The sequence below is a fragment of the Miscanthus floridulus genome, chromosome 8 (assembly GCF_019320115.1).
Source record: "Miscanthus floridulus cultivar M001 chromosome 8, ASM1932011v1, whole genome shotgun sequence".
NCBI lineage: Eukaryota > Viridiplantae > Streptophyta > Magnoliopsida > Poales > Poaceae > Miscanthus > Miscanthus floridulus.
The window spans coordinates 68,120,975-68,147,907 of record NC_089587.1 but is presented as its reverse complement, the minus strand read 5'-3'; the positions used below and the strand labels follow the sequence as shown (position 1 = coordinate 68,147,907).

The 26,933-nt window shown below is 46.9% G+C and overlaps 2 protein-coding genes and 2 pseudogenes across 15 annotated transcripts; 3 read left to right on the top strand and 1 right to left on the bottom strand.

The window, feature by feature from the left end:
• Window positions 1-903: 903 nt before the first annotated feature.
• LOC136469302 (probable methyltransferase At1g29790) lies at window positions 904-2,298 on the top strand. The gene has a single exon (XM_066467543.1). It carries the CDS (start codon window positions 904-906, stop codon window positions 2,296-2,298), a length of 1,395 nt encoding a protein of 464 aa, XP_066323640.1.
• A 4,705-nt stretch (window positions 2,299-7,003) lies between these two features.
• Window positions 7,004-9,051, top strand: LOC136473301 (uncharacterized; annotated as a pseudogene).
• A 46-nt stretch (window positions 9,052-9,097) lies between these two features.
• Window positions 9,098-12,390, top strand: LOC136469301 (uncharacterized; annotated as a pseudogene).
• Window positions 12,391-14,968: 2,578 nt separating this feature from the next.
• LOC136476609 (pentatricopeptide repeat-containing protein At1g19720-like) lies at window positions 14,969-22,323 on the bottom strand. Of its 14 annotated transcripts, none has more exons than XM_066474511.1 (8): window positions 19,114-22,323; window positions 18,912-19,033; window positions 18,708-18,831; window positions 18,482-18,580; window positions 18,308-18,380; window positions 17,620-17,755; window positions 16,526-17,304; window positions 15,718-16,406 (listed from the first exon to the last, which is right to left on the bottom strand). In XM_066474511.1, exon 1 carries the CDS (start codon window positions 22,095-22,097, stop codon window positions 19,479-19,481), a length of 2,619 nt encoding a protein of 872 aa, XP_066330608.1. In that variant the 5' UTR covers window positions 22,098-22,323; the 3' UTR covers window positions 15,718-16,406; window positions 16,526-17,304; window positions 17,620-17,755; window positions 18,308-18,380; window positions 18,482-18,580; window positions 18,708-18,831; window positions 18,912-19,033; window positions 19,114-19,478. The 14 variants fall into 14 exon arrangements, with proteins under 14 accessions (XP_066330615.1, XP_066330608.1, XP_066330610.1 ...); XM_066474513.1 differs by having other exon boundaries at window positions 16,526-16,668; XM_066474515.1 differs by having other exon boundaries at window positions 16,526-16,631.
• Window positions 22,324-26,933: the final 4,610 nt, after the last annotated feature.

Below are 26,933 nucleotides of genomic sequence, written 5' to 3'. Positions count from 1 at the left end.
ACATGAGTGGACGCGTGTAAGTAAAAGCGCGCGGTGGTTGGGTCCCCTCCAGTGCGGTGTGCGGTGCTCGCTCCCAATCTGGCAATCTGCCGCCAATCATATCAAGTGTGGCGGTCCAGTTGGTGCATGCAATGCAGCAGGCCTTGCCGATACATGCCGTGTTTAATTTAATTATTTACTCCGATATACACAGCCTGCACTGCACCTTATTACTGATGTATACGGTAATTTGTCTCGCTAGCTATCTATCTGCAGCTGATTAGCTGAAGCACTATGGAAGTTTAGCCTGTTCAGTGCACATAAATTTCTCCTCTAGCGGGCCTACCGGCCTGGGTTGAAAGCCCACGTACTCCACAGCTGGTCCAAAACCACGAGGAGGTTACAGTTACAGCCCATAATATCCCTATTGGGCTGGGCCAACTGCTTTCTTGCCTCCTGGACTTCACTTTGGTAAGACCGACCACTCAGCAGTGATCCTCAACAATTAAAAAAAATCTCAGCAGTTCAGGTAGTCACTCGTCAGGCACTTTGCGTACGAGAGTGCTACTAGCAAGTAGCAAAGCAATCTAGTAGCAGCGCAAGCATGGCGCTTGACGTCTCATCTCGAAGCAAGCACAAGCCTCCAAATGAAGCTACCTTCCCCTTTTAATTTTGCGCGTCGCATGCACTCTCACTCGCAATCGCAATCTCAAGCAACCCTGCATGCCAAACTGTAGACGCACGATCGGGAGTCAACGCAACGCAACGCAACGCAAGCGATCGCGAGCTTTTCGATGTGATCTAGTATTCTAGGAGTATCTAGCTCTGCATTGCCTCTCTCGTCTGTTCCTGCTTGCTTGCTAAGTGAGATCGATCGAGCTTCAACCACTAGCCAGCACGTACGCACCGATCGAGGCATCGACGATGGATGACGACGACCTCCACGGCGGCAACGGCAAGAACAAGCCGCCAACGAGCTCGAGGCGGCGCCGCTGCTACTGCTGCAGCGGCACAACGGCGGCCACGCTGCTCATGTTCCTGCTCACCAACGCCGTCTCCGTCGCCGTCGTCTCGTCCGGCGCCGGGCCCTCCCTCCTCCGCCGCTACAGCGGCGGCGGCTACAGGCCCGCCGCCACCATCGTCCGCCTCTGGGACGGCTCCGCGGCGCTCCACGCGGACCTCAACGCCACGCAGGCCGCGCTCGCCGCCGGCCGCGCCGACCTCGCCGACCTCCACGCCCGCGTCCGCACCGCCAACGAGCTCCTCCAGACGCTCCTCCGCGCCATGCAGGACCACGGTGGCCGGGACCTCCCTGCGACGCCTGACGGCGGATGGAAGCGCGAGCCAGCCGGCGAGCTCAGGCTGGCCGTCGCCCCGCATCACAAGGTGGGCGTGCCCGGGGCGGGGGAGGCCGTGTTCCCGGTGCTGGGCCACGCGTGCGTCCGCGTCCAGGACGACGTGGAGCGGTACATGGACTACGCGCCCGGCGGGGAGTGTCCGTCCGACGACCCACTCGTGCACAGCCTCATGCTCAGCGGCTGCGAGCCGCTGCCGCGCCGCCGCTGCCGGCCACGGTCGCCCAAGGGGTTCCCGCAGCCGTTGCCGCTTCCCAGGAGCCTCTGGACCACGCCGCCGGACACCACCGTCGTGTGGGACGCTTACGCCTGCAAGAACTACTCGTGCCTCGCGGCCGCCGCCCGCGGCGGCGGCATCAGCGGCTGCGGCGGCGACGGTGGCGGCGGAGCATGCTTCGACCTGCGGCGCGGCCGGGGGAATAAGCAGGCCGACAGATGGGCGCGCGACGACGGCGCGCTGTCCTACTCCATCGACGCCGTGCTCGCGGCGCGGCCCAACGGCACGGTGCGCATCGGTCTTGACCTCGGCGGCGGCTCCCCCACCGGCACGTTCGCGGCGCGGATGCTGGAGCGCGCGCGGGTCACCGTGCTCACCGCGGCCGTCAACTCCGGCGCGCCCTTCGGCAGCTTCGTCGCGTCGCGCGGACTGGTGCCGCTGCACGTCACCGCCGCGCACCGGCTGCCCCTGTTCGACGGCACCATGGACATCGTGCACGCGGGGCGCGAACTTGGCGGCGGCGGCGGCGTGATGCTGGAGTTCGCGCTGTACGACGTCTACAGGGTGCTCAGGCCAGGGGGCTTGTTCTGGCTCGACCACTTCGTCTACGCCGCCGCGCAGCTCAACGCGACGTTCGTGCCCATGCTGGATCGCGTCGGGTTCAGGAAGCTACGGTGGAACACCGCCCGAGGAAAGGAGAAGGGCCAGTGGTACGTGTCAGCGCTGTTGGAGAAGCCCATGGCGTGAGAACATTTGTGTGCGTGTGTTTTTTTACGGGGAAATTGTGGCTGCAATAATCCTATGAATTATGAATTATATCTTGTTCATTCTAACTTCTGGTGTACTATGACTTTTTGCCTAATTACAGAAAAATGCAATACATTACCGTACGTGTCAGACAATTGGCTGAGGTCTAAAGAAATTTCGCCGATTGCGAAATTTACTAGCAGTAGGAAAAATACTAAATGGATATTTTGCATTGGTAGCATAGAAAAAAATAACAGGCTATAGGGCGCTATAGCGGCCGGAGAGGCTTGACGCTATGGCCCCGTTCGCTGGTCTGAAACTTTAGCGTTAAAATAGTGACACTATTTCATATTTACCTACTTATCATTTGCTTACTAATTTAATTAGTTATTTTCTACTTATAATTTGCTACTAATTGGGTATTTTGAACAATTAAACACTGGAGTTTCATGAACCATGTTGTAATGTCATATTGGTAATGTTACCTAGACTTGTGGAATCTTAGAAACATATTTGTGTTCATCGAATTCCATATTTAACATGTTTTTTTTTGTATCAATTACTTGTGTTTTTCATGCTTATTTTATAAAAAAAAAACGCTATCTGTCGTAGAGTCGTTATAGCTTCATAACCGCTGAAAAAAGTTGCCGCTATTTTAATAGCCTGCTATTTTAAACTGTGATTGGTAGACAAATAATAATACTATACATTCTTTAGACAGGTTAGCATTGTATTAAACTACAATAAACTAAAACCACCGTCCGTAGAACAATTCGGATGGGCACGAAACCGAAGGCACGCACAGGCACAGCAACCAGCCTAGTATCTAGCCAATTCAGTCAACTCTTGCGAATTACAATCAGAAGCGCCTTATTATATCCCAAAGTAATATACTACCGATAATAAATTTGAAAGGGGTCAAAATTACGGTGCCTATATTGGAAAATTTTGAGGTGGAATTAGAATCAGAGATTAAAAAAAAAACTAGTTACATACACGCAAGACAGTGAGGCTAAAATGGCTCAACAGAAATGGCGTAGGAAATTGCTCAATACAACAATCAAATTTACTACAAATCTTATAGTGAGCATGTATGGCAGTCACAATGCTTACCTGAATATGCATGATTTGATCAGGGTTCCATAGAGAAAGATCAGATTTTTTATTAAAAAAAATTCAAAGGATCACTCTAGAGAAAATTTCGGCCCTCAAAAAAAAGTTTGGCTTCCATTATATTCTGGATCCTTTTAAATTCAATGTTACCTATTTGACCAGGAATCTAACTTGCCTTCTTTATATGGCCCTTCGGTCAAATTTAGCTACTAAAAGTGTTACGTAGGGATGAAATGACAATTTTACTCCACAGTAAAATAGGTAAGTTCAGTTTTCATATATTTTATTTTGAGGTTATTCAGACTATTTTTGTATGGTTTGAGGTCCTCATAATAGCACAAAATAAGGCACACATTATTTTCTGAACAATTACGCTGACCTCAAACCATGCAAAAATAATCTAAATAATCCTTAAAATGAAATATAACTATACTTACCTATTTCGCCGAGGGATAAATTGTCATTTCATCCCCGCCTAACAATGTTAGTAGCCAATTACGATGGAAGGGCCATGTAACGATGGAAAGTTGAATTTCGGGATAAATAGGTACTTCCTCAGTTCCAAATTATAAGTCGTTTTGATTTTTTTGGTACATCTATTTTACTATGTATCTAGACATATTATTTATCTAGATGCATAGCAAAATACATGTACCAAAATAGTCAAAGCGGCTTATAATTTAGAACGGAGGGAGTAACTTATATAAATTTAGTTAAACTTGAAAAGGCTTGACTTAGGACAAACCTAAAACATCACTTATTTTTGGACGGAGGGGGTAGTAGCTAATAGCTGCTACTTTTTAGCTAGCTAATTTTTTGTGGGGGCTGTTTAGATCTAACTAATTGGTGGTTGGATAGTGAATTGAAAGTGTATACGATTTCAAACCTGCTGAAACTAATAAAGACTGTCTACGAATCCGTTGACAGATTTCTGCTGCCGAAATCTGTCACATTTTTTGACCAATCAGAGAGTATTAGAAAAACTGACAGATAACTACATAAAAAAATCTATCAAATCTATTAACGGGCCGGGCATACAACAACAGAAATCCAAATACCCATGAAAACAACAGGCCCAGAATATGAAGATGTAAACTGACATAGCACAATATATGTAGTTGTAGTTCTAGCAGGTAGGCCTACCAAACAAACAAACAAAGGCCGGCATTATAAAGCCCAAAAACAAAAGGACATCTATAGAAAACGAGACAGAGAAACATAACATTAACTGATTCACAAATGAAGCTAAGACACGTACAAAAATCACACAGCCTTCTTACTGATAATTAGCTAACAAAAAAACATAATTCACCATTACAAAAAAAATTCAACTCAACTAAATTCACTATTATAACTATGGCCCCGTTCACTGGTTTGAAACTTGGTTGAAACTGGCTGAAAAAACACTGTTCCGGCTGAATTGTTGTGAGAGAAAAATACTGTTTCGGCTGAAAAAAGAAGCCGAACAAACTGAATATGAGGTAAGCCGAACATGGCCTATAAACATTACAGCTAAAACAACACAAACAAATACATTCAACTCAACTAAATTCACCATTACAACTCTAAACATTACAACTAAAAAATTACACGCAAACTAAAAAAACAACTCAGCTAAATTCACTATTACAAAACATAATGCTCAATTTCTAGTGGAGCGTGGACGGTGACCATTCGATTACATACACTACCAAGGTGCTAGCTAGTCACCTCGCAAAAAAATAAAACTGCTTGCTAGTCATATGTCAGTTTAATTTGTGCATCGACCGCCGTTGCGTTTTTTTTAATCGGCATTGCGTTTTGACTTCTACAATGGGCCTCGCATATGTCATCGCCATGCCTGCAGCTTTCTGGATGGCCACGGCGCGGCGGTGGCACCAATCTAGACCTGTTCGCGTGAATTTATCAGATTTATAAGTGTTTTTTTCGCACAACAAAATTAGCCGCAGAAAGAACCTGCCCGTGGTCAAGTGTCGCGCCGAAGCCAACGATGGTCCAGCGGCGGGTGAACACAAGCAACACAAATCTTAAAGCAAATCCATTGGTCCAAAATTCAACAGATAAATTTGTTGACAGATAAATAGCAAAAGTCAACTAATAATTAGCAACCCTTCCAACTAATAATTAATAGATTTATTAGCAGATCTATTATTTTGATCGGTACTAATTTTAGCTACTAATTTTTTTAATGCTAATGGATCAAACGGTCTCTAAAAGTGGTTAAAGAGCCACATCAAAGGTTTTGGATTATTCCTTTCCTCGTTGGTGATCAAAGCAACAGATTCCATGCGTGCACCCACAACAAGACCATGCGTTGACCTCCCTCTCTAGCAAGTCCTGGTCCTCGTCGCTCGGGAAATCGCCGGCAACCCTGCCACCCCATTGCTCGTCGCCTCACTGGGGAAATCGCCGGTCACTCTGCCACCCCCATTGCTCGCCGCCAGGACGATTTGCCAGATCTGCAAAGGAGAAGGCCCATGCCGCCGGCCGCCGCCAATCCAGGCCAGTCGCTGCTCCATCCAGCAGTGCCACTGCCCCCAACTTCTCCGCCACCCGAGAACTCGAGGTGAGGCCGTACGTCTCCTTCCAAGTCCTCCATTCCTAGCTGCTACTCTGCTAGTGCTAGCTAGCCCTCTCTCCATCTTCCATGGAAATGTGGCCAAGGCTTGCTACCGCGAGAATTTACTCTACTTTAAAATAGGCGATTTAGTTTCGATCAACTTAAAGACACGGGATAGGATATGCTATGTTGAATTTTCCATACCCTTAAAGGCCTTAATCCCCATTGTTATAGGAAGTTTCCATTAATTATACCTGACCAGATGGAGATGCTATGATTCTGTAATCTGTATTTTAATCCAAAATTTTAAGTCAAATAGGAGTATCATGCTTGATTAATACATTAAAAAATTCGCACTAAAACGTTGATTTATATTGAAGAAATTAGTAAATAATATTTAGTTCGCTCTCAAAGTGTGGTACATAGAAAGTTAGTGTACTAACCCTAGGCATGGCACATAGAAAGTTATGTACAGTACTACATAGAGTTCTACATGTAAGGTATTTGTAAACTGAAAGTTAATGTACTACATAGAGTTCTACATGTAAGGTGTTTTTCAACTGAAATTACTAGTATGTTAAGAAAGTATTCTAGGATGACAATTTTCAGAAAAACAATACCCCAAACCAATTTTTTTTCCCCCGAAGGGTTTCACATTCCTGCTGGTTTTTGGACCTTTGCTGGCGTTTTTTTTTCTGTTTTCAACCATATATTTTCTTTTTGGCATTTTCATTTGCTGATGGGTTTTCTTTTTAGATTGTGACCACATTTCTAGCGGCACATTCTTGTACCTGAGTCCACCAAAAGTTCCATATACCTCTGTTAATGCTACTTGTACCATCACGGCATCACGCGAAGCAGGTTTACCTATTCTTTTTTAGTTATCCAAGGAGGAAACCCTTTGCACTTCATATGTGAGCTGATGAGGTTGCAAATTAAATGCTTTCCATGTAGGAGTATTTGATTTGCAATCGGTGAGATAATAAACAATTACTAAGTTACATGTCGTGTCCAATTCCAGGCAGGGGAGCAATGGCTGGAGGGCTAGCTTTGTTTTGGTAAAAATGGGACATCCAAATTCTGGTGGTCCTGAGCTTCACCATGCAAGTCATCCTCCTCTTGTCTGCAGGGATTCGCCGGCGTGAAAGCTCGGCTTTGTTAAGGACCCTCCTCTGGCTGGCATACCTAATGGCTGACTACATCGCCATCTATGCCCTTGGCCATATGTCCATCAGCAGCAGGTCAGGCGGCCACCAGATCATGCCATTCTGGGCTCCCTTCTTCCTGCTTCACCTCGGTGGCCCAGACACCATCACGGCCTACGCCTTCCAGGACAACCAGCTCTGGCTGCGCCACCTGCTCACTCTTGTGGTGCAGGTGATCGGGGCGGCTTATGTCCTCTACCAGTTCGTTGCTTTTGGTAGGAACCCTGGTGGCACTCGGCAATAGAGCACTCGACAAAGAATTTTTTTAAAAAAAAAATTCAAACTTTGTCGAGTGCCGGCCGGGGAGCATTCGGCAAAGAATTTTTTTTTTAAAAAAAATTAAACTTTGCCGAGTGCCGGCCATAGGGCACTCGACAAAGAATTTTTTTTAAAAAAAAATTTAAACTTTGCCGAGTGCCGACCAGAGGGCACTCGGCAAAGATTTTTTTTAAAAAAAAATTCAAACTTTGCCGAGTGCTGGCCAGAGGACACTCGGCAAAGATTTTTTTTAAAAAAAAATTCAAACTTTGCCGAGTGCCGGCCAGAGGGCACTCGGCAAAGAATTTTAAAAAAAATCAAACTTGCCGAGTGCCGGCGAGAGGGCACTCGGCAAAGATTTTTAAAAAAAATTCAAACTTTGTCGAGCGCCGGCCAGTGGGCACTCGACAAAGAAATTTTTTTTAAAAAAAATAAAAATCTTTGCCGAGTGCCTGCAGGGTTGGCACTCGGCAAAGCCACCGTCAACGGATTCAGCGCCGTGACGGTCGCTTTTCTTTACCGAGTGCCCCCGGGACTCTTGGCAAAGTCTTTGCCGAGTGCCCGATAAAAGACACTCGGCAAAGAGGTCTTTGCCGATCAATTTTTTGCCGTGTGTTCTTTGCCGAGTACCGCACTCGGCAAAGGTTTTACCGAGTGTAATTTGGCCTTTGCCGAGTGTCACTCGGCAAAGAACCTGAATCCAGTAGTGGATGTTCTTCTCTGGCTGCCTCAAGTATGGGGAGAGGACATGGGCACTAAAGTGTGTCGCTATAGATAGCATTGCAAAGCTCTCTCAGCGACAAGGAAACGTCACCACAAGTCACTGTCCCTTATCATATGGGAGGGAGGGAGGGAAGAGGCTGGACACGGAGGAGGTCCTGCTAGGCGCCCACTACATTCGCAATGTCTGCAAGGGCATGTTGGCTGATCGGCTAGTGATGAAGAAGTCTGAATATGAAGTTGTACGCCAAGGCATCCAGTTGAACGGTGGCATGTACCTGGATGAGTTGATCGCGATGGAGCTCTCCCTCCTATATGACATACTCTACACCAAGGCAGCAGTGATCCATACGTGGTACGGTATCTGCATCCGAATCATCTCACCACTCTCTGCCATCGCAGCATTCTTGCTGTTTCAGTTCAGTAACAAGGATGCCTATGTTTTGCTGGTTGGAGCCCTGGTGCTGGAAATGGCGTCATTGCTCAGAGCCGCGGGCTCATCCTGGGCATGCGCGTCCTTCCATATATGCCAGGGGATGCCAACGGCTCTGCAGCATGGTAATGCGCCTTTGTCGGCTTCTCAAGGCAGGAGCAAGGAGGAGGACCTGGGACCTGGCTAGACTCACTTGGGCAGTACAGCCTGCTGGATGTCTGCACTGATGTGAACCATGATGACCTCAGAGGCAAGATCGCCAAGATGATCGGTCTCGGGGACCGGTGGCGGAAGCTGCATTACTCGACCACCGTCCCTGTCTCCGACGGCATCAAGGGCTTGGTGCTGGGAGAGATACGGAAGAAGAGCATGGAGGACCTGGGGAATGCACGGGGCAAGTGGGTACTCAAGGAGAGAGGCATGTACGAGGATCTCATCCGGATCGCTGACGAGACAGAGCTGGACCGCAGCATCATCGTGTCACATCGCCACTGATTTTTACCTCTCCATATGTGCCCCGAGCCCGAGGAGGACGCCGCCACCGAAGGCACGGTCCGGGACGACATCAGAGTGCTCTCCAACCATATGATGTTCCTCTTGGAGGTGCATCCCAACCTGCTGCCGGCGGGGGTCGTTCGCAGCGTCTGAAACAAGCAGAACTACATGTATTTCAGTATGCTGTGGTGGCGTGTCATGAGTCCACCAAGGAAGAGACCATGAGCTCCCCTAGGTCGACGATCATCAAGAAAATAGGCGAGTGGCAGCTCCCGGCCGATTCACGGGTGTTTTGGACACCAGAAAATCCGCCTCAAGCGGCTTGTCGTGGGGGAAAAAGGTGCGGGCGTGCCAGTGTACTAAGTACACAAAATAAAAAGATAGGAACATGCATTTTATTAACTATCACAAGTTTAACAATACAAATTCCAAGAAAATGCGCGCTCCATGGCCTGCTAGAGGCGATCTAACTTAGGCAATGTGGTCTTCATGGTTCCTGGGCCTCGAAAGGCTCCCAGTTAATTACCCCCATGAGCTAGCTCATGAAGTACCTCCGATTCTGCTACTGTGGTCGTCGTCTTCGATCTTCTCTTCACGTCTCCATGCATGGTGTTGGTGTAGATTTAGGTGGCGTCGGCGTAAGGGCGGTGTCGGTCCATGAGCCGGTACAACATGGCTGGAATATCAGTCATGCCCGCCTACGTCGTTCGCCTTGTCGATGTCGAACGCCACATGGTGTCATCGCAGTCGCACTTGCATGGTTGGTGTAGCTTGGATCGCTTCAAACTTCTTCAGCAGCATCGCCGCCGTGGAACCACGTGGAGTTGTGTACTTTGTAGTTGTTGGTGAAGACCGGACGTCGTGGTAGATGCATCATCACGTGGCTTGCACCTTGCTCGCTCGGGGCTTGTTAGATGCACCCGGTCTGGCCCATACGTGCATGCATGGTCTGTACGTGCATGCACGGACGCCCGCCTTGGCCTTGTTTGCATCTTGACATTGCTTGCATCTTGGTGTAGTACTTGCATCTTCAGGTTCTTGTCCTGGCGGCCGCGTTCGCAGCTCAGCCTCCAGCTCCACGTCGCGGGCATGTCCGACACCGGCAAGCCGAAGCCCGCCGGCGATGCTCTGTCTCCTCACGACGCGACGATTCTCGCAGTCCGGCGCCGTCTTGATCATCTGGCTGCCGTGTCATTCTCTTCTCGGCCGGAACTGTGGCACCGGCCAACGTGCATGCTGCTGTGCAAGATTGGAAGAAATAATGACTAGATTGGTTACTTACCCATGGAGAACGACGACGTGCACGCCATTTCCTCTCGCTTGTGACTTCCGGCTTCGGGAACGGACGCGCAGCGCCTTCTGGATGAAGTCCCCTGATCGCCGATGGACTCCTTCGCGGCCAGGCGTCATTGCGAATACTCGCTTCCTGCTGAGAAGCCTGGCGGCGCTACTCGCTTTGTCGATCCATGCAAAGTGTGATTAGCCTTTCCTGAGGTCCTGGGGCTCGTTTATCAGCCTGTTCGGTTGGCTGAAAATTTACGATCATTTATGACAAGCCATAACCAAACGAACAGGCTGTATATAGACAGCGTCTAGGGTAGCGTCGGGCTTGCTGGGCCGCACGCGCCGCCGGGAAGTTGGTAGCGAGCGCAAGATCCCCGGAGCCGCCTCTTTCCTTCGCACGCAAGGTCAAGCACGTACTTATCCACGTGCCGCAATGATCCCTTGTGATCCCGTTTCTAGTTTCTAGAAGGCTCTGCCAATTAGTTGAGATATTTGCCGGCCACGCGTACGCGTACACGGTGATTGCAGCACTGCTCTCATGCAGTCCATGACATGTGGACCTAGCTAGATGAGTTCCATTACATCACGTGTGTTTGAATCAACAGCTTACGGCCGATAGGCATACGCTACCTGGTAATCCACGTATTTGCTGGCCGTATACACCCGAGAGTTCTAGAATACTCTAGACTATGTTGTACCGAGTCGCGCCGCGCCGCGCCGACCCAGTTGGCGGGTCAGGAACCGGGGGTAACACCAACCTGGACTAAAGGTCCTCCCAGCTTTAAAAAAAATAATGTCTCCCACCGCTGCGTCTCGTGAGATTCGAACCCAAGACCTCACGCATTGTCTCGCGCGTAGCTTACCCACCCCACCTACACAACACATCTAACAATGGATGGGATGCTTCCCTTTTGAACTAACCCATCGGGAGACCTTTAGTCCCGGTTGGTGGACTAAAGGGTCCTTTAGTCCGGGTTGGTGTTACCAACCGGGACTAAAGGGTCTACCTTTAGTCCCGATTGGTGTTACCAACCGGGACTAAAGGTTGAGAACTTTTAGTCCCGGTTGGTGGCTCCAACCGGGAGTAAAGGTCCACCTTTAGTCCCAGTTGGTGTCTCCAACCGGGACTAAAGGTCCCCTGCCACTGTGCCGAGCGCAGTAGCCGTTGGGCAGGGACATTTTGTCCCGGTTGGAGACACCAACCGGGACTAAAGATCTCTCTAGTCCCGGACGCAAAAAATGCCGGGACTAGAGCCCATTTTAGCCTTGGATGAAAGGTCTGTTTTCTACCGGTGCGTACGATTATACAGAAAATACATGGCACCGACTGGCGTACATACGAACTCTACAGCCGGTACTGGACGTATACAGGCGCACGTATATATGGCTGTACCTGTTAGCTTCTTCTATTTGCACGTCATGAACACGTTCACGTGCATGCATGAACCTGTAGCACGTAGAAGCTTATTAGCTTCTTTCCAATACATGTACATGGACAAGCACGTACATTTTCCATATATTTTATTTACACACTAGCACACACAAATACAAGCATATGCGTGCATACGGAGGATTTTGAATTGACAAAAATCCATCAAAAACAACGGGGTAAGTACATTTCTGGCATCGGCGAGGAACGTACCGACGACGTCGACGACAGGCCAGCGGCCAGCCTATGCTATGAAGACGGATCTTGGCTGGCCGGGATGCTGCTCGGCAACAGGTGGTGCTTGCACACCGTGGACATGCTGCAGGTGATAGCCGGTGTGTGGGTGGAGCTGCTGTGCTACGCAGCCTACCACTGCGGCGAGGAGTCCCACGCCAGCGCCACCAAGCTCAGCACCGGAGGAGAGTTCATGAACGCCGTCTGGCTCCTCATGGGGCAGGCCACGGAGTACGACAGGTTCGCACCGTCTGCTGAGGCGTTGGCAGTGCTCACCAGGAGGCTTTTGCCCCTTGCACAAGCCCAAGCTCCCTGCCAGGTGGACGCAGCGACCATCGGTTTAGTCGTCTTAGCTTACTGATATAATAACTGTGTGGTGTCATGTGTGTGGACTCAGGTCATATTATTTGTACTATATATCTGTTGTTTGTACATGGCCGGCGTGCACCAAACACGCAAATATATTCATGTCTCGTTAATTTTCACATCAATCACCGAGTCCCGTTGTGATGTGTTTGATTCCGCTTATAACTGCAGTTTTGATCATGCTCACGTACAAAGGATACTTGAAACTTACTAGACCTATCTGTTTTAAATAAACGGAAAATTATGAGTAAGGTTCACATCGATCTTGATGACAACATCGGCTATGCATACAATACAGCTAACAGCGAGCTGTATTATTAGCCTTACTCTTAACTATATTTTGCAGAAGGGGTCATGAATGGACCTGACCTACATGGAATGCTAATCATGTCACTCGTCCGTCCTTGTTCACAAGCGTGTGTGACAAATGGACTGGACTGGACTGTTAATCCTAGTGGATAATTCTAGGCCTGCTGTTGTAACAACTAACTCAATCATACAACTTGCATGTTGCATCAAGACGTGCACACAAGAATAATGCACCTGCACGTTTTGTTTCTCCGTATGTTCCAATTCCAATGAATCAAAGACTGACAATCACAAGATAGAATCTACTCGCATCACTTGTGCACGAAGACGGCAAGAAATTGCTACGGATAAGGCATGCATTTCAAGGGCTTCTGCTGCTTTGTCCTCCAACTGAAAACTTGGCCATGCTCTTCCTATCGGTTGATGTTTAGATAATTAGATTGGTCACACACCACAAAGAGATAGAAAGCTCGGTAGAGGCAGGCAAAATCAGCCTAGCCGACTTTGCCATCACATAACAGCTTGTCCGCACAAACTTCACCCTTGTGCCTCCAGTGGTGACCGGTGAGTGCGATACGCAAACTAGAGGAGCTTTGTCGGGTGCGCGATAGGTAAAACATGTCGGTAAAATCTCTTTAAACTCAAAACCCCCCACATGCCCAAGAGGGACCTGTCGGGACGTGCGGGCCGCCATGTGCTGATTGGAATTAAAAGGAAATCAAGGTGTCCGTAGAAACTTTTCCAAAAAAAGGTGTCCGTAGAACAATTTGGACTGCAGGTAAAAAAAAAAACAGAGAGTGTACGCACAACAAACAACTTAGTATCTATGGCATGTTCGTTTGGGCTTGTTTGGCTGATAAGCCATGGCTGAAAGTACTGTTGGCTGGTTTGGTGTGAGAGAAAAAAACTGTTCGCTGGCTGAAAAAGTAGGACTTATAAGCCAAACACGACTAAGCGAACAGGCTGCTAGCCGATTCAGTCAACTCTTGCTAATTGCATTCAGAAGCACCTTATTATATCCCAAAGTAATAAACTGGCAATAACAAGTTTTGTAAAAAAAAAGTAAGAGAGGGGTCGAAACGAAGGTGCCCAAAAGAGGATTGCGTCAGGGAGAGATTTTTTTTTATAATGAATAATTGCAAACATAACATCTGAATTGTGAGAATTATAAATATAGTATATTGTCGGCTTCTGGATAGCCGACAGACCCCCTATTGGCAGGAGCACTATGGGCAGGCCAGTAGCCGACTGGTCACCCAACCAAGCCAGACATGACTGGTCAGGGTACCCTTATTGGCCCGATTGTCCTGTCGGCCCGTCGAGAGCCGATATGATCATGTCGGCCAACTGTGAGCCGACCGGCTACAAAATATCTACTGCGGCCTCTCTCTCTCGCTCGCCGCTCCCTCTCTCTCTCTGTCCCGGCTGCGCCGCCGCGCGGCTGGGCCGCCCTCGCCGGTGACCGCCGGATCTGGCGGTGGGCTTGACGCGCCCCCACCCCCTTACCTCTTCCTACTGGTGGTGGCTGAAACGTTGCAGCGCCTGATCAAAGAGGACGGTAACGGGATTCTACACCCTGTCACTGAGGAGTGCTTCAGTACGCCGATGATACGCTCATAGTGCTAAAAGGGGATCTGAATGGTGTGACTGCGCTGAAGACAATTATGGTATTACATATGGATGAACATCTAACTCAGAATTGTGTCCAACTCCTTGGATGCAAGCAAGAAAGCTTTCCTCAAAGCTTATCTTGGCTTACCCCTATCCACATCCAAGCTGCCAATCTCTGCATACACCCCTTACATTCAAAAAGCTGATAGGTATCTTGGATGCTGGCAGGCGCAACTACTGAACACCATGGGGAGGGCCGTGCTGGTGAATGCAGTGTTGGACAGTCAGCTGGTATACTTCATGAGTTCCCTGGCTTTACCACCGTCAGTCATACACCAAATGGATCGGAGGCGTAGGGCCTTCATGTGGGCTGGTGAACAGACTGGAACTGTGTCCCCAGCGAAATGCCTTGTAGCTTGGACTCAGGTGTGCAACCCCAAAGAGCTAGGAGGACTTGGTATCAAAGATATGGGCGTCCAAAATGTGTGCCTCCTGCTGAAACTCATTCACCGGCTTCATTTTCCTCAACATTCTGCATGGGCACGGTGGGTTAGGCAAGGCCTGTATTGCTAATCTGAAAGGTGACCTTCATGGAGAGCACTGGGAGGTGCTGCGCTCCATCCTACCGCTCTACCAAGCCATTACCACAGTCCAAATTGGTGACGGTGCATGCACCTCAGCTCGTTCTGGATGGACGTCTGGCTCGGCGATGAGGCGTTGGCAGAGGTCTACCCGGCGCTGTACAGCCACTGCACATGCAAGGATGTCACGGTCAGAGAGGTCCTGGATACTGGAATACAGACAATCTTCGCTCCAAGACTGACGACATTAACCAGTAGGGGCCAAAACCCCCTCCTGATTCCTCAAAAAAAAAAAAAAAAACTGACGAAATTGGCACTGGAGCAGCTGAGAATGGTTGAAACCAACCTGTCCGAGGTCACCCTTTCAGAGGATCAGGACCGCAGGCTGTCCCATTTCAGTACCGGCGAAGCTAGTCTTGACTCCGGGGGGGTATACAGGCTGCTCAAATCTCGTGGACAGGGAAGTGATGAAGGATCAGCGTTCATCCGGAAGAACGCAGCTCCACCGAGAGTACAGATGTTTATAAGCTCCCCCGGCCAAGCAACCTGCCACAAGATCAGTTCGGAGCGTTTGTCGCGCTGTCGTGCTGGCTACTTTGGAAAACACGAAATGCACTTGTCTTCAGGGAGGAGCAAACGTCAATCCAACAGCTACTAACTACGTGCAAGCGGGAAGCTGAACAACGGCGAGCTCGATTTCCACGACGGAAGAAGCAAGTAGCGGATCAATGGTGTTCAGTCTTCTCTGACGCGTTACAGAGCTAGGAAGGCCATGGAGTGGCCTGTAAACTCCAGTCCTAAAAAAAATCTTTGAGGTGGAAGTGGAAGTAGAATGAAGATCATAAAAAACTAGTTAGATACACAAGTGACAATGAGGCTGAAATTGCTCGACAGAAATGATGTAGGAAATTGCTCTAAGCACAATTCTTTTTTCTTCGAATGCTCTAAGTACAATCCTAGTCTTGGATATGATTATTATAAGCTCTTCTACGGTGGATGGATTTGATGATCCCTGTGAAAAAAAGCTACATAGGCTGATTTGCTAGAGTAAGAGCCCGATCGTGCAAGTCTTCATTGGTGCTGATCGGGAGTGTCCAGTTGCAAGTATTCCAACAATACTTCAATTGTCAAGGTCCCCTTGATGTCAGCCACCCAACTTCTGGCCTGTAAAGCTTGTGCCACCGTAGACCGTACGTTGTTTCAAGGCTCTCTTTGGGAATGACCTTGATCAGGTTGGGAGCATGCTCTACAATTGTTTTACCAAAAAGCCAGCAGTCTAGCCAGAATTTAGTTGAAGTTCCATTACCAACTATGGTTTGTACAGAAACACCCACGTTTGGGCAATACATGGGACTTGCACTGGTAAACCTGCCCTTTAGACGTCCCTCATCAGTCTTCTGTACTCACAGCCATCTGATACGGAGTGACCAGTCCAAAGTTTCAAGGTTAATGCCTAGCCCCCCAAACTGAATAGGGCGTTGAACCTTTTCCCACGAGACTATCAGCCACCCTGTCAATAAGAGGTAAGAGGTCAGACTTGGTGGGTTTGCGAAGAGTTAAAGGTAAGCCAAGGAAAGTACATGGAAAGTCCTTCAGCTCACATGGGAGTGTTTCTGAAATAGTTCTCACCTCAACATCTCCGCACTGGATGGGCAATACTGAACTTTTGTTCATGTTCGGTCCTGAGGTATGGCCAAATAATTCCACGATGTGATTAATAACCTCAAGGTCAGATCTTTCAGGTTTTAGAAATATTACCACGTCAGGACTCACTTGGGTGACAATAAGAGAAACAAATGGCAAGGAGTAAATGCTCCATAGTGAAAACCAACTCTTAGCACAGACAGTTCTAAGTTTCTGACAGCGTCTCTAATCAGCAATAAATATATAGGTTATATATTAGAAAAATGTGAAGAGATCTATGTCACTCCCATTACTATATGCATCCAAAATGTTGGCTATTCAAAATGTTCCAGTCATTGGGGCTTATAATTATTCTTTTCTAAATGTCAGCTCTAGCTCCTGCGTTTTTGAGAAAAAATAAATGCCAGCTCTAATGGCGGCTTTAAAAGAAAAGACTCCAAAAATCTATCAAAAGTTCCACTTGACCATGATGTGCTTTTACTGAACCAAGGAGATTGCTTTCTATGAAAATTACTTCGCATTCAGGCTGACAGAGCAATAGTGTGAACACAGACACAAGAAGAATAATCCAAGCAGTTTAGTCTTTTTTTGAACGCAATGGTAGGAGCTCTGCCTTTCAATTAAGATAGGGAAAGAAAGTTTATGTACAAGCAAAGACAAACGAGATTAAGGTTTCATCCCCCCACCCTCCATACACATGTGAGCTAAACGTGCTCAAGAGCTCTCTTCCTTTGTTGTATGTCTTCCTTTATCCTTGCAGCTACCTGCGGCACCCCAAGCAGTTTAGTCTTTAAAATCATAATACTACTTATTCAGAAAGACAGAGGTCAAGAGTCCGACATGCACTCGGACTGACTGAGTGACCATCTTCTCAACAGCACAAGCCTTGCAAACATTCAGATGTGATGTTGCCACAACAGGAACTATGAGAAAGTGGGTAAAAGATTGGCTTATGTTTGCATACATCAACAAGCAATGGAATCTTGAGGTCATGTTCATATCAACAAAAGGATACAGAAATGATAATGGGAAAGGTACGTGAAGCTAGACGATAATGCAAAGACAAGAATTACAGGTACCTGTCTCAAGTGCAGCAGCAGCATAATATCCCTTGCCAATTGATGCTAGCAAGCACAGGAATTAGTGGTTGCAATACGATCCCAAGATGGTCCAGTCGCAAGTCCAGAAAAATAGAAACTCTCTCTAACATGAAACCTGAACAATTTCAGATGTAGCAAAATTTTCAGATTAAAAAAGATTGAAGCTTTGCCTAATGAAAGCTCCAAACAAGACATCTATTTTGATCTGAGGACAAGCAGGCTGATAAAATATAACACAATTCATTCTAGCCAGGAAACAAGTCTCTGGCCAAAAATTAGAAAAGTCTTTACTAATTTATGTGACAGCCAATGATGAAAACAAATGCAAGCATCATCTTGCTTCATGTATCTGTATGCAGGCAATGCATACAGATACAGAGTCCTTCACGTGATAAAATTTAGCACAACTGACCAATCATTAAAAGGAGCAAGCTTGTTTCTATCCCTCTGCATCTACTCTATTTCACCGAAATTTTTCATTCTTATCTCATCATAACATGCTCCGTGTTACCAGAAGTATTCCACTAAAGCCTATATATTTAACAGATGTTGTTTTTGCCCCACTTTATTTTATCTCAAAATAGGAGATGAATGGAAATTTGAATTCACAACAAAATGTAGCAAGAAGTAAAAGGCAGCACCATTCAGGATGAGTGAGCTTTCTCACCTTCAGGGACATGTCCTCGAGGGCTTCAATAATCTTCCTGTCAAACATCATTGAATGTGACTTAACCGGCTGCCTGAGTCCATGCACCAAAAATTCAGGAAAAGATGCTATACTAGGCCAATCTCAGGCAAACTCGCCATCACCATGTAAAAAGTTTTCTGGTAAAGGGATTACCTTTGACTAAATCAAAAAGTGAGGGGTCGAATAGCACCCCATATTCAGGGTGCTCCAGCAAGTTCAAAATTTTGACCAGCTCAACCAGAATAAAGGCAACTGCCATAAATTTTAATGAAGCTTTAAGGCTCATAAGTTCTATTCATCGTATATTTGTAGCAGTGCAACCAAGAAAACAGGCCTTATGCCACAAGAATATGAAGTTGATTGTTCTTTATAAACTTACCATGCAAACACCAGCATCACAATCATTCTCAGCCAATATAACCCAAGGTGTACGACTCAATAAATTTAACAGCCCCTTGAATGCAGTAAACTTTCTCATAAGCAATAAGATAACCATTGTTTACCTGTCCATAACATAACAATTTATTGAGATGAAAACATGGCTAAAAAGGAACGAGGAAAAAACATAATGACTGATTGATACCTTGGCTTTTTCCATCAGACAGCCCCATTGCGCATTGGCATAGCAGCAGCCTTCTTCACAGCCTGCTTTGTAGAAGGGAACTGATTTCCACCAAGATTTGACCTTCTCTGTGCAAGAACACCCTAAGCACCAAGAAAACATTAGAAAATTGAACATGAGACAAGCTGCAAAAAAAACAATTTACAGTGTCATTGCAACATACTTGTCTAATGGTTGATCTAGATTCCATAAATTTATTGTCATTCCCTTTATTAGAGCTGCCATAAACCATAGGGGAGCTCTGCCTCTGTCCGTAGCAGGTAGCATTTGAACACCAATAAATTCAAGCTTGAGAGAAGTTAATTAAAGTATAGTAAGCCCCAGCCAAAGAAGATAAAGATATCTACTACTTCCGACTAAAAAGTAGCAATAAGACAACATTAGGCTTTTCTTATGAGCAAAACCAGCTATAGTAATTTTCCGTACCAATACAACCATGAACTGAATGCACTACATTCATACATGAAAAAACCAGTCCGGAAGACGCATACATGAACAGGACCATTGGTACACTTATATTAGTTGTATTCACCAATAATCTTCACAAGAGCACTTTCCATCCTTAAACTTGTGCAAACAATTTGAATCCTTGATCAGTATCTGCCGCTTGTATTTTTCTGAAACTAGCTTGGCAAAGATGTGACAACGGCTACACATCCTTAAGGTCTTTATTATCCGTATGCTTCTGAGAGGAGGGGAATTTGAAATTGCAAAAGCAATTGCTAGCTTCTCACAATGTATTCCAGATAATTCTTCTTTCTCTTCTTCAGCGTCAGTCCCATTACAGATGTTCAGCAATGACATTCTGATCTGAATCATAATCAACTTCAATTCAGCTACTGTACTCTCTAATGCTAAATTATCACTGGTTGAGAACAAATAGACCTTGTTCTTGATTTCAACCGAACAACTATCAACATCTTCCAACTCTCTTCCTTTGTTGTATACTGTCATGAGTGGCACATCAGCAGACTTTCCAGTTGGATCCCAGTAATTAAAAACCAGTCTTTGGATTCTAGGATCACTGGGATCAAGCGATGACAGCTCTCTTGCTGCCAGGTTTGCTAGCCTTGCATTTCCATGAATAGTTGCAGCAGTGAGCAATGCCTCCCAGACTGCTAAATTGGGTATGAGTGGCATATTATCAATAAACTCATATGCTTCTTGTAGACAACCTGAGCGGCCAAGGAGATCAACTATAGCTGCGTAATGATCTAAATCTGGAGTAATGTTGTAATCGTGGGTCATATTATAAAATATTTGTTTCGCCTCAGAAACCTTTCCCTGGAGACCATAGGCCTTGATTACAGCAGTCAAAGTTGTATGATCTGGCCGCACGCCTTCTTGTTTCATCTCACAAAAGCAATCCAGTGCTTCACTTGGAGAACCATGCAGCAAGTGTGCGAGAATTATACAATTCCAAGAAATAATGTTCCTTGATGAGTGCCTATCCAAAACAGCACAAGCACCAGCAAGATCACCAGATTTTGAATAGGCATTGATGAGTGCATTTGCTATTTTGCCATCCATTTCTAAATTGTTGTGAAATATGCAGGCGTGGATCTCCCGTACTTTGGAAAATGCAACTAGGTTTGCAAATGCTGGAATGATACTTAATATTGTGATGTAATCTGGTCTCACCAAGAGTGATTGCATCTGCCGAAATATTCTCAGGGCTCTATCAGAATGGCCATTGTGCACTGACCCAGCAATGAGTGCATTCCATGAAGCCGTGTCCCTTTTTACCCCGTAGCTTTCCATCATCTGAAATAGCTCAAAAGCTCTCTCATCATCCCCATTTCTTATGTATCCCGAGATCATTATATTCCATGTTATCACATTGCGCCGAACACCAAGGCTCTCCATCTTACAGAAAAGCTCATATGCTTTGCCGCAATAGCCCGCCTGTGCATACCCCGCAACCATTGAGTTCCAGGAGAAGATATCCTTCTCGGGTATCTCATTAAATATTCTCTTAGCTGCAACAATTTCTCCACATTTTGCATACATGTCAACCAAGGAGTTCCCTGAGAGCACATTGTTCACGCTCCCAACCTTTATTGCGTGGCAATGGAGCTCCATGCCCTGACTCAGTAACCTCAAACTAGCACAAGCTGAGATGGCACTCGCGATCGTCATGCCATTCGGTTCGACTCCAGCAAGACGCATGCGCATGAAACACCGAAGTGCCTCACCACCCCTATCACTGTAGACAAAACCAGACACAAGGCTAGTCCAGGTGACGACATCCGGAGCAACACCGGACTCCTCCATCTGCTCCAGCATCTCCATGGCCACATCAAGTTCCCCAGACCTCGCATAGCTCGAGATCAGCGTGTTCCACGTGATGACCCCAGGCTCTGTACCTTCATGCCTCATATCATCAAGCAGCCTCCGTGCCTCTTCCCACTCATTGGACTGGCAACACCCAAAAATCATTGAGTTCCATGTGCCCAGGTCCCGCTGCCCCATATTCTCAAACACCACACGTGCACGGCCCAGTTCTCCGCACTTGACGTACATCGCCAGCACCGAGTTCCCGACCGGCACGTCCCTCGCTCTCTCCACCATGAAACCACTCCGGATCGCCAGTGAATGCATCGCCACCCCGAGCTCCAGGTCCTCTGTGTACGCGCACGCCTGTAGAATCCGGGTGATCAGGAACCTATCCGGAATGACCCCCTCCCTGACCATGGTCACCGCGAGCGCGACAACCTCCTTGTACAGGCCCCTGATGGCGTATGCGCCGATCATGGCGGACCAGGCGAGCAGGTCCCTGCACGCCATTCCTTCGAACACCTTGCGAGCGTCCTCGAGGCGCCCCGCGCAGGAGTGCATCGTGATGAGCTTCGTCTCGGAAACAATCAGGGGCTCACTGGTGGAGGAAGGGGAAGTGCCAGGCAGCGGCGGGTGAGCTGTTGTTGGTCTCTGGGCGGGGGGACTGGGACGGGTACGTGGGCGTGGGGGCTGGGAGCTGCTGCTTCTTGTTGCTTCTTGGAAGTGGAGCGCAAGGGGAGGAGCCTGGGCGAAAGCAGCCATGATGGGCTCTTGGAGGCGGCCATGGCAGGGTCTGGAAAGAGGCAATTGGGGAGGTAATTGGTGGGGTCTAGGGAGGAAAGAGGGAAACGGAGCCGGGAGGAGCTCCATGGCAATGGGAGGGAAGAAGATGTCGGGATAGGGATACGAGCCAACCCAACGAGAGGCACAGACATGGGGCGGGGGCGATGAAGCTCACCGCGGGGGCCACCGGAGCTCTCGTTCCCCTCCCCTCGCACGGGCGGAACACGGAGCCGCTGCTTGCCGTCGCGCGCGCAGGAGCAGAGCACGCTCGCCTCGCAAACAGCTGCGGGGCGGTACCGCCGGTACGAGTGGCTAAAGGAGATAGAGACGACCGGATAAGGGCCCTGGCCCAAGAAGTCAAAAAAACGATGCGCTGCGCACCGGGATAAAACGGGAAGAAAATTCCGGAAAAAAAAAGTTACGGTGGTTCATTTCCGAAAAGATAAATTTTAATCGTGTTTCCGGGGCACGTGAATATTACAATGGCACCGATCCAAATAACTCTATTAGTATGCTAAAATTGTATATCGTATGTTGCAATAGTATATACGGTCACGTGGACATCTCGTATGTCAAAATTTATTAATAATCATGTAATATTCTAGTTTGTCTCGTAATCATACTTTGTGCCGTATCTGGACGTACTTTTGAGTCGTGTCTGGAGATGCGCCCTTCCGGGCACAAGAGTCTTGAAGATTTATTATTATTCAAATTGCTACACCCGTGGCCAAAATGAGAATGATGCTTATATTCTCTTTCACTGTGACTTTGCCAAATCAACATGATGGGGTCCAACAAATTTTGTCTACTATTATAACCACATCAGTATCTGACCTCCTTCAAAAAAAATTAACAAAATCTGTGGTACATCTAGAAAGCTAGAAATGATAAGAGATTTGACAAGAAAAATTGGACACCTTGGCAAGTCCACCATGCTGTAGCAGCAGACATTTCTATTGCAAATTTACCCACCAATAATGTAGATGAACAAATTCCATCCACCTAGGCAACGACAGCAGCAGATCCAAATCAGGGCCACGGTCCGGCTGGGCAACTGCAACACTCCATGCCAGGTACAAACTTTACATTGGCAGGAAACACAGTGCAAATGGGTGTTCAAAATAACTTAAACAGAAGCGACGCAGTACCACCACACCGATAGGGGCATTCTAAGTCCCCAGATTAAGGACGCGACAGTCCAATTAACCTCTCGACCGACTCCCAGAATTGGCCAAGGGCTCGGGGGCTATACCCACCGGTACCCTCAGTCAAAAAGATCATGGCTCGTCAGCCTGGGAAGCTAAGTGACCCTCGAGGAGGCCCTCGATGCTAGAGGGTTAAACCCAAGAAAGCGAATGCCACCATCGCTCAAGGCTCAGGGGCTGGGCCACCATGCGTGTGCTCCCGGCCAAGGGAGAACCCCAGCCTATCCTCTACCCGAGCAATAGTCTCAGCCTTGGCTCAGGCCCAACACGCCCTGAGCCAAGCACAGAACCTAGCTCTAGAACTTGCTAGGCACCCAAAGCCTGACAAGCGCAGAGGTACTAAACCTCCATCCCGAGCCACCACCGTGAGGCGCTGCCGGACATGCCCCCAACAGGGTCACGCTCGAGGATACAAAGGACTTCCCCAAGCCCACGGAGCTAGGGGCTTCGGGCCCACTCGTCTGGGGGAAGATCCTTGCATACCAAGGAAGCCTAGAGAAGGCTAACCCGAGGAGGCCCCGTGATGGCAGAGAACACCTTATGGATCAAGTGCCAGACTGCAGTAGAGGTGTCAAGGGGTGGTTGCAACATTGTTGGCCCCTCCTACACGACAAAGAAGTTCCCAGTGGTGCCAACCGGGAGAAGAGACTAGAAGCTCCAAGGTGAAGAACCCTAGGCAAAACCCCCCAATTTGTACCCCCCATGTCCTCCTCGGTATATAAGGGGAAGCATGGGCTCCTATAGAAAGGATCGGATCCCGAATCCTCCGAGACCGAGAAACCAAAACCCTTAGCACTGGGAGATCCCCGAAGGATCAACCAACTGTCCCTAGGAAAGTATCACGTAATCCCCTACCAATGTTCCTCTCTACCTCCATTATTGTTGTAAGAACTCTCAATTGGGCATTCCTAACACGAATAACACTATATTGTTGGATGTAGAGCCCAAACTAGGATAAAATCGCTTGTGTCCCTGAGTGCGTTTTGAGCATCCGAGCCACCTGAGACCCACACACCGACTTTCGTCGAATAACACAATGCATGTCGTGGTTACAAACCCACGACACAAAGGCAAGGCGACCAAATGGCTCATCTATTAGCAAAGCAAGGGTTTGTAGCGAACCATTCTCGGCCTTCTCATGTTTACATCACATGCACAAATATGGCTCATGCAAAATCAGTGCCCTTCAAGGAAGCACTGCAAAATGTAAATTGCAACCTTGTATCCCTCATCACGGCTTGTTACTATTGAAATGAAAGTATATGTTTGTTGTCAAAATAATAATATATCTCATTTTTTTCTTATAGTCAAGCTATGTCAGCAAATGGCTACATGGATGAGAGAGAAATTAGGGCTAGTTGTCTCAAGTTTTGATGTCGAGCGCTATCACAATTTCGTGTGGTTTGTGGAATCTGCCACCACCTGTGCTCCCATGAACCATCCCTCGAACACAACGAATGGCATCCACGCATAGACTGTCACTCCTAGCTTGTCTTCACCGCATCTGTGTTATGTGCCCTGTTGCTTGCCCACCCTCATCAGCTTTGCACCCCTACCTAGCAGGGCCAACTTGTATCACCATTGCTCGATCACTTCTGAGATTTCTCTGGTAATCCACTTCTGATTTAAGTAAGTAACATGTTTATATTATTCTTCTGGTTTGCGAGTCTCTTTTGAGTGCTTTAATCTATTGGCCTTAGGTTAAAGTATTATTCATAGTGTAAGCATGGTGCTTAGACTCGGCTAACTCATGGATGTACCCTACAGTCTAGATCGGTGGTAGCTCGCGAGGGTGACTCTTATAGCCTTGTTGAATCCTCTATAGTCCACCTCCCGTTTGTAGAACTAGTAGGATTTAGTTATTATAGGAAACATACCATGTCTATGTTTCCCTTAGTAATATCTCCAGTTGAACAATAGAAGACATAACTTTTCGAGATTAGAACTAGAAGACCTTAGCGATCTCCTCTACACTCCCGACTTTCTTAAGTCTTATTGCTACTCTAGGTTAAGTTGGACCGTAGTTAACCTCACACGTTTCCCTATGGATACAATACTTGAAATACCTCCGGGTGAAAGCTACAGCGATATCCGTGCGCTTGTGGATTTATTTGTGTACATTAAAATATACCAACAAGCTTTCTGGCGCCGTTGCCGGGGAAACGATTGTTGAATTAACTACGAACCTAGCTTAACCTTGTATCATACTCTTTTATCTTTTTATTCCTTCATTCTTTTCTTTTCTTTTCTATTATGAATTCTACTCCTATCTATCAATACACTAAACCCGCGAGCTCGAGCTTTGGGCCACCTAAGTCTGTAGAGCCTATCCTAACACCTGGCTATGAGTTGTGCCTGTGTTTAATAAAACTAATTCAGGATCAATCCTTCTCGGGAGAAGGCGGTGAAAATCCATACTCACACCTACGAGAGTTTGAGCAGACCTGTGCATGCTTGCGTATCGCTGGCATGTCTGACAAGACCTTAAGATGGAAGTTGTTTCTGTTCTTTTTTACAGGAAGAGCTAAACATTGGTATAGTCAAACCGTAGGAAGTATGCAAGGAGATTGGGAAACGTTATGCTCTAAATTTTGTTTATGTTTCTTTCCCATCTCTAAAGTAGTTAGCCTTCGGAAAAAGGTTCTAAATTTTAGACAACCAGAAGAAGAATCTCTTGGTACATTTTGGGATCATTTTAATGAACTCATCTTCACTGGCCTAGACCTTGCCATTTAAGACCCTATACTTCTTCAATATTTTTACATGGGTCTTAGCAAGGATTCTAGAGAATCCCTTGATGCAGCCTCTAGAGGAGCTTTTCTTCATTTGTCTACTAGTGAACCAAGGTCTATGCTTAATAGAATTAGTAGAACCACTCCCTGCACTAGCATTCATAATAAACTCCTCAAGAAAGAGAATGAATCACCCCCGAACAAGAAGAAGAAGTTTTGATAGCCAAATCACAACCACTCCGATCCTAGGATTTAGCTATTGATCCCGAACTATCAATACCCCAAAATCCCCCGAGAGAAGAAGGAATTTCATCTTTAGAAATCCCTATTGAAATTAAGGATGACCTTCTTGGTGCTGATTTTGGGAGAACATTAAATTCTCATCTTCATAAGAGACCTTCTAGCGAATATAATTCAAATCCTCTCAAGAATGGATCTCTTAAGAAATATTTTTATTCCCATATGGGACATTGGGAAGAATTCAAGGATGGCATGTCTAGTGATACCATAGAAAGAGAGCCAAGCTATTTAGAAGCCAATCCTATCTTCTCCCCTTCTATGCCCACATTAGATGTCTCATATGAACCCATCTTTCAACCCATCCTTGACCCTGATGATTCCTCTTATGCTCTTTCTCTTCAGTCTCATGATGACCTAGAAATCCACTCAGACAACCAAAGCATAGGAATCATGAAGGCCACAAGGAAGACCAAGAAGAGCAATAACAATGGCTAGAGGATATTAAGAACTTATGTGTTGTTACCATTGAATGGATGGACGAGGTTTTAAACAAGATCAACCCGAGAGTTACTAATCCAAGGGAAATCCTAGACAATAAAATATCCAATGAATGTCATAGGCATGGAATGATAGAGACAATGTTTTTGTCTATAGACATTCATAAAAAACACCCTTGGAGATTAAAAAGGAAGATTTCATCAGCGAACATGGAAGTTATTTCATGAACACTTCATCAAATCCATGCT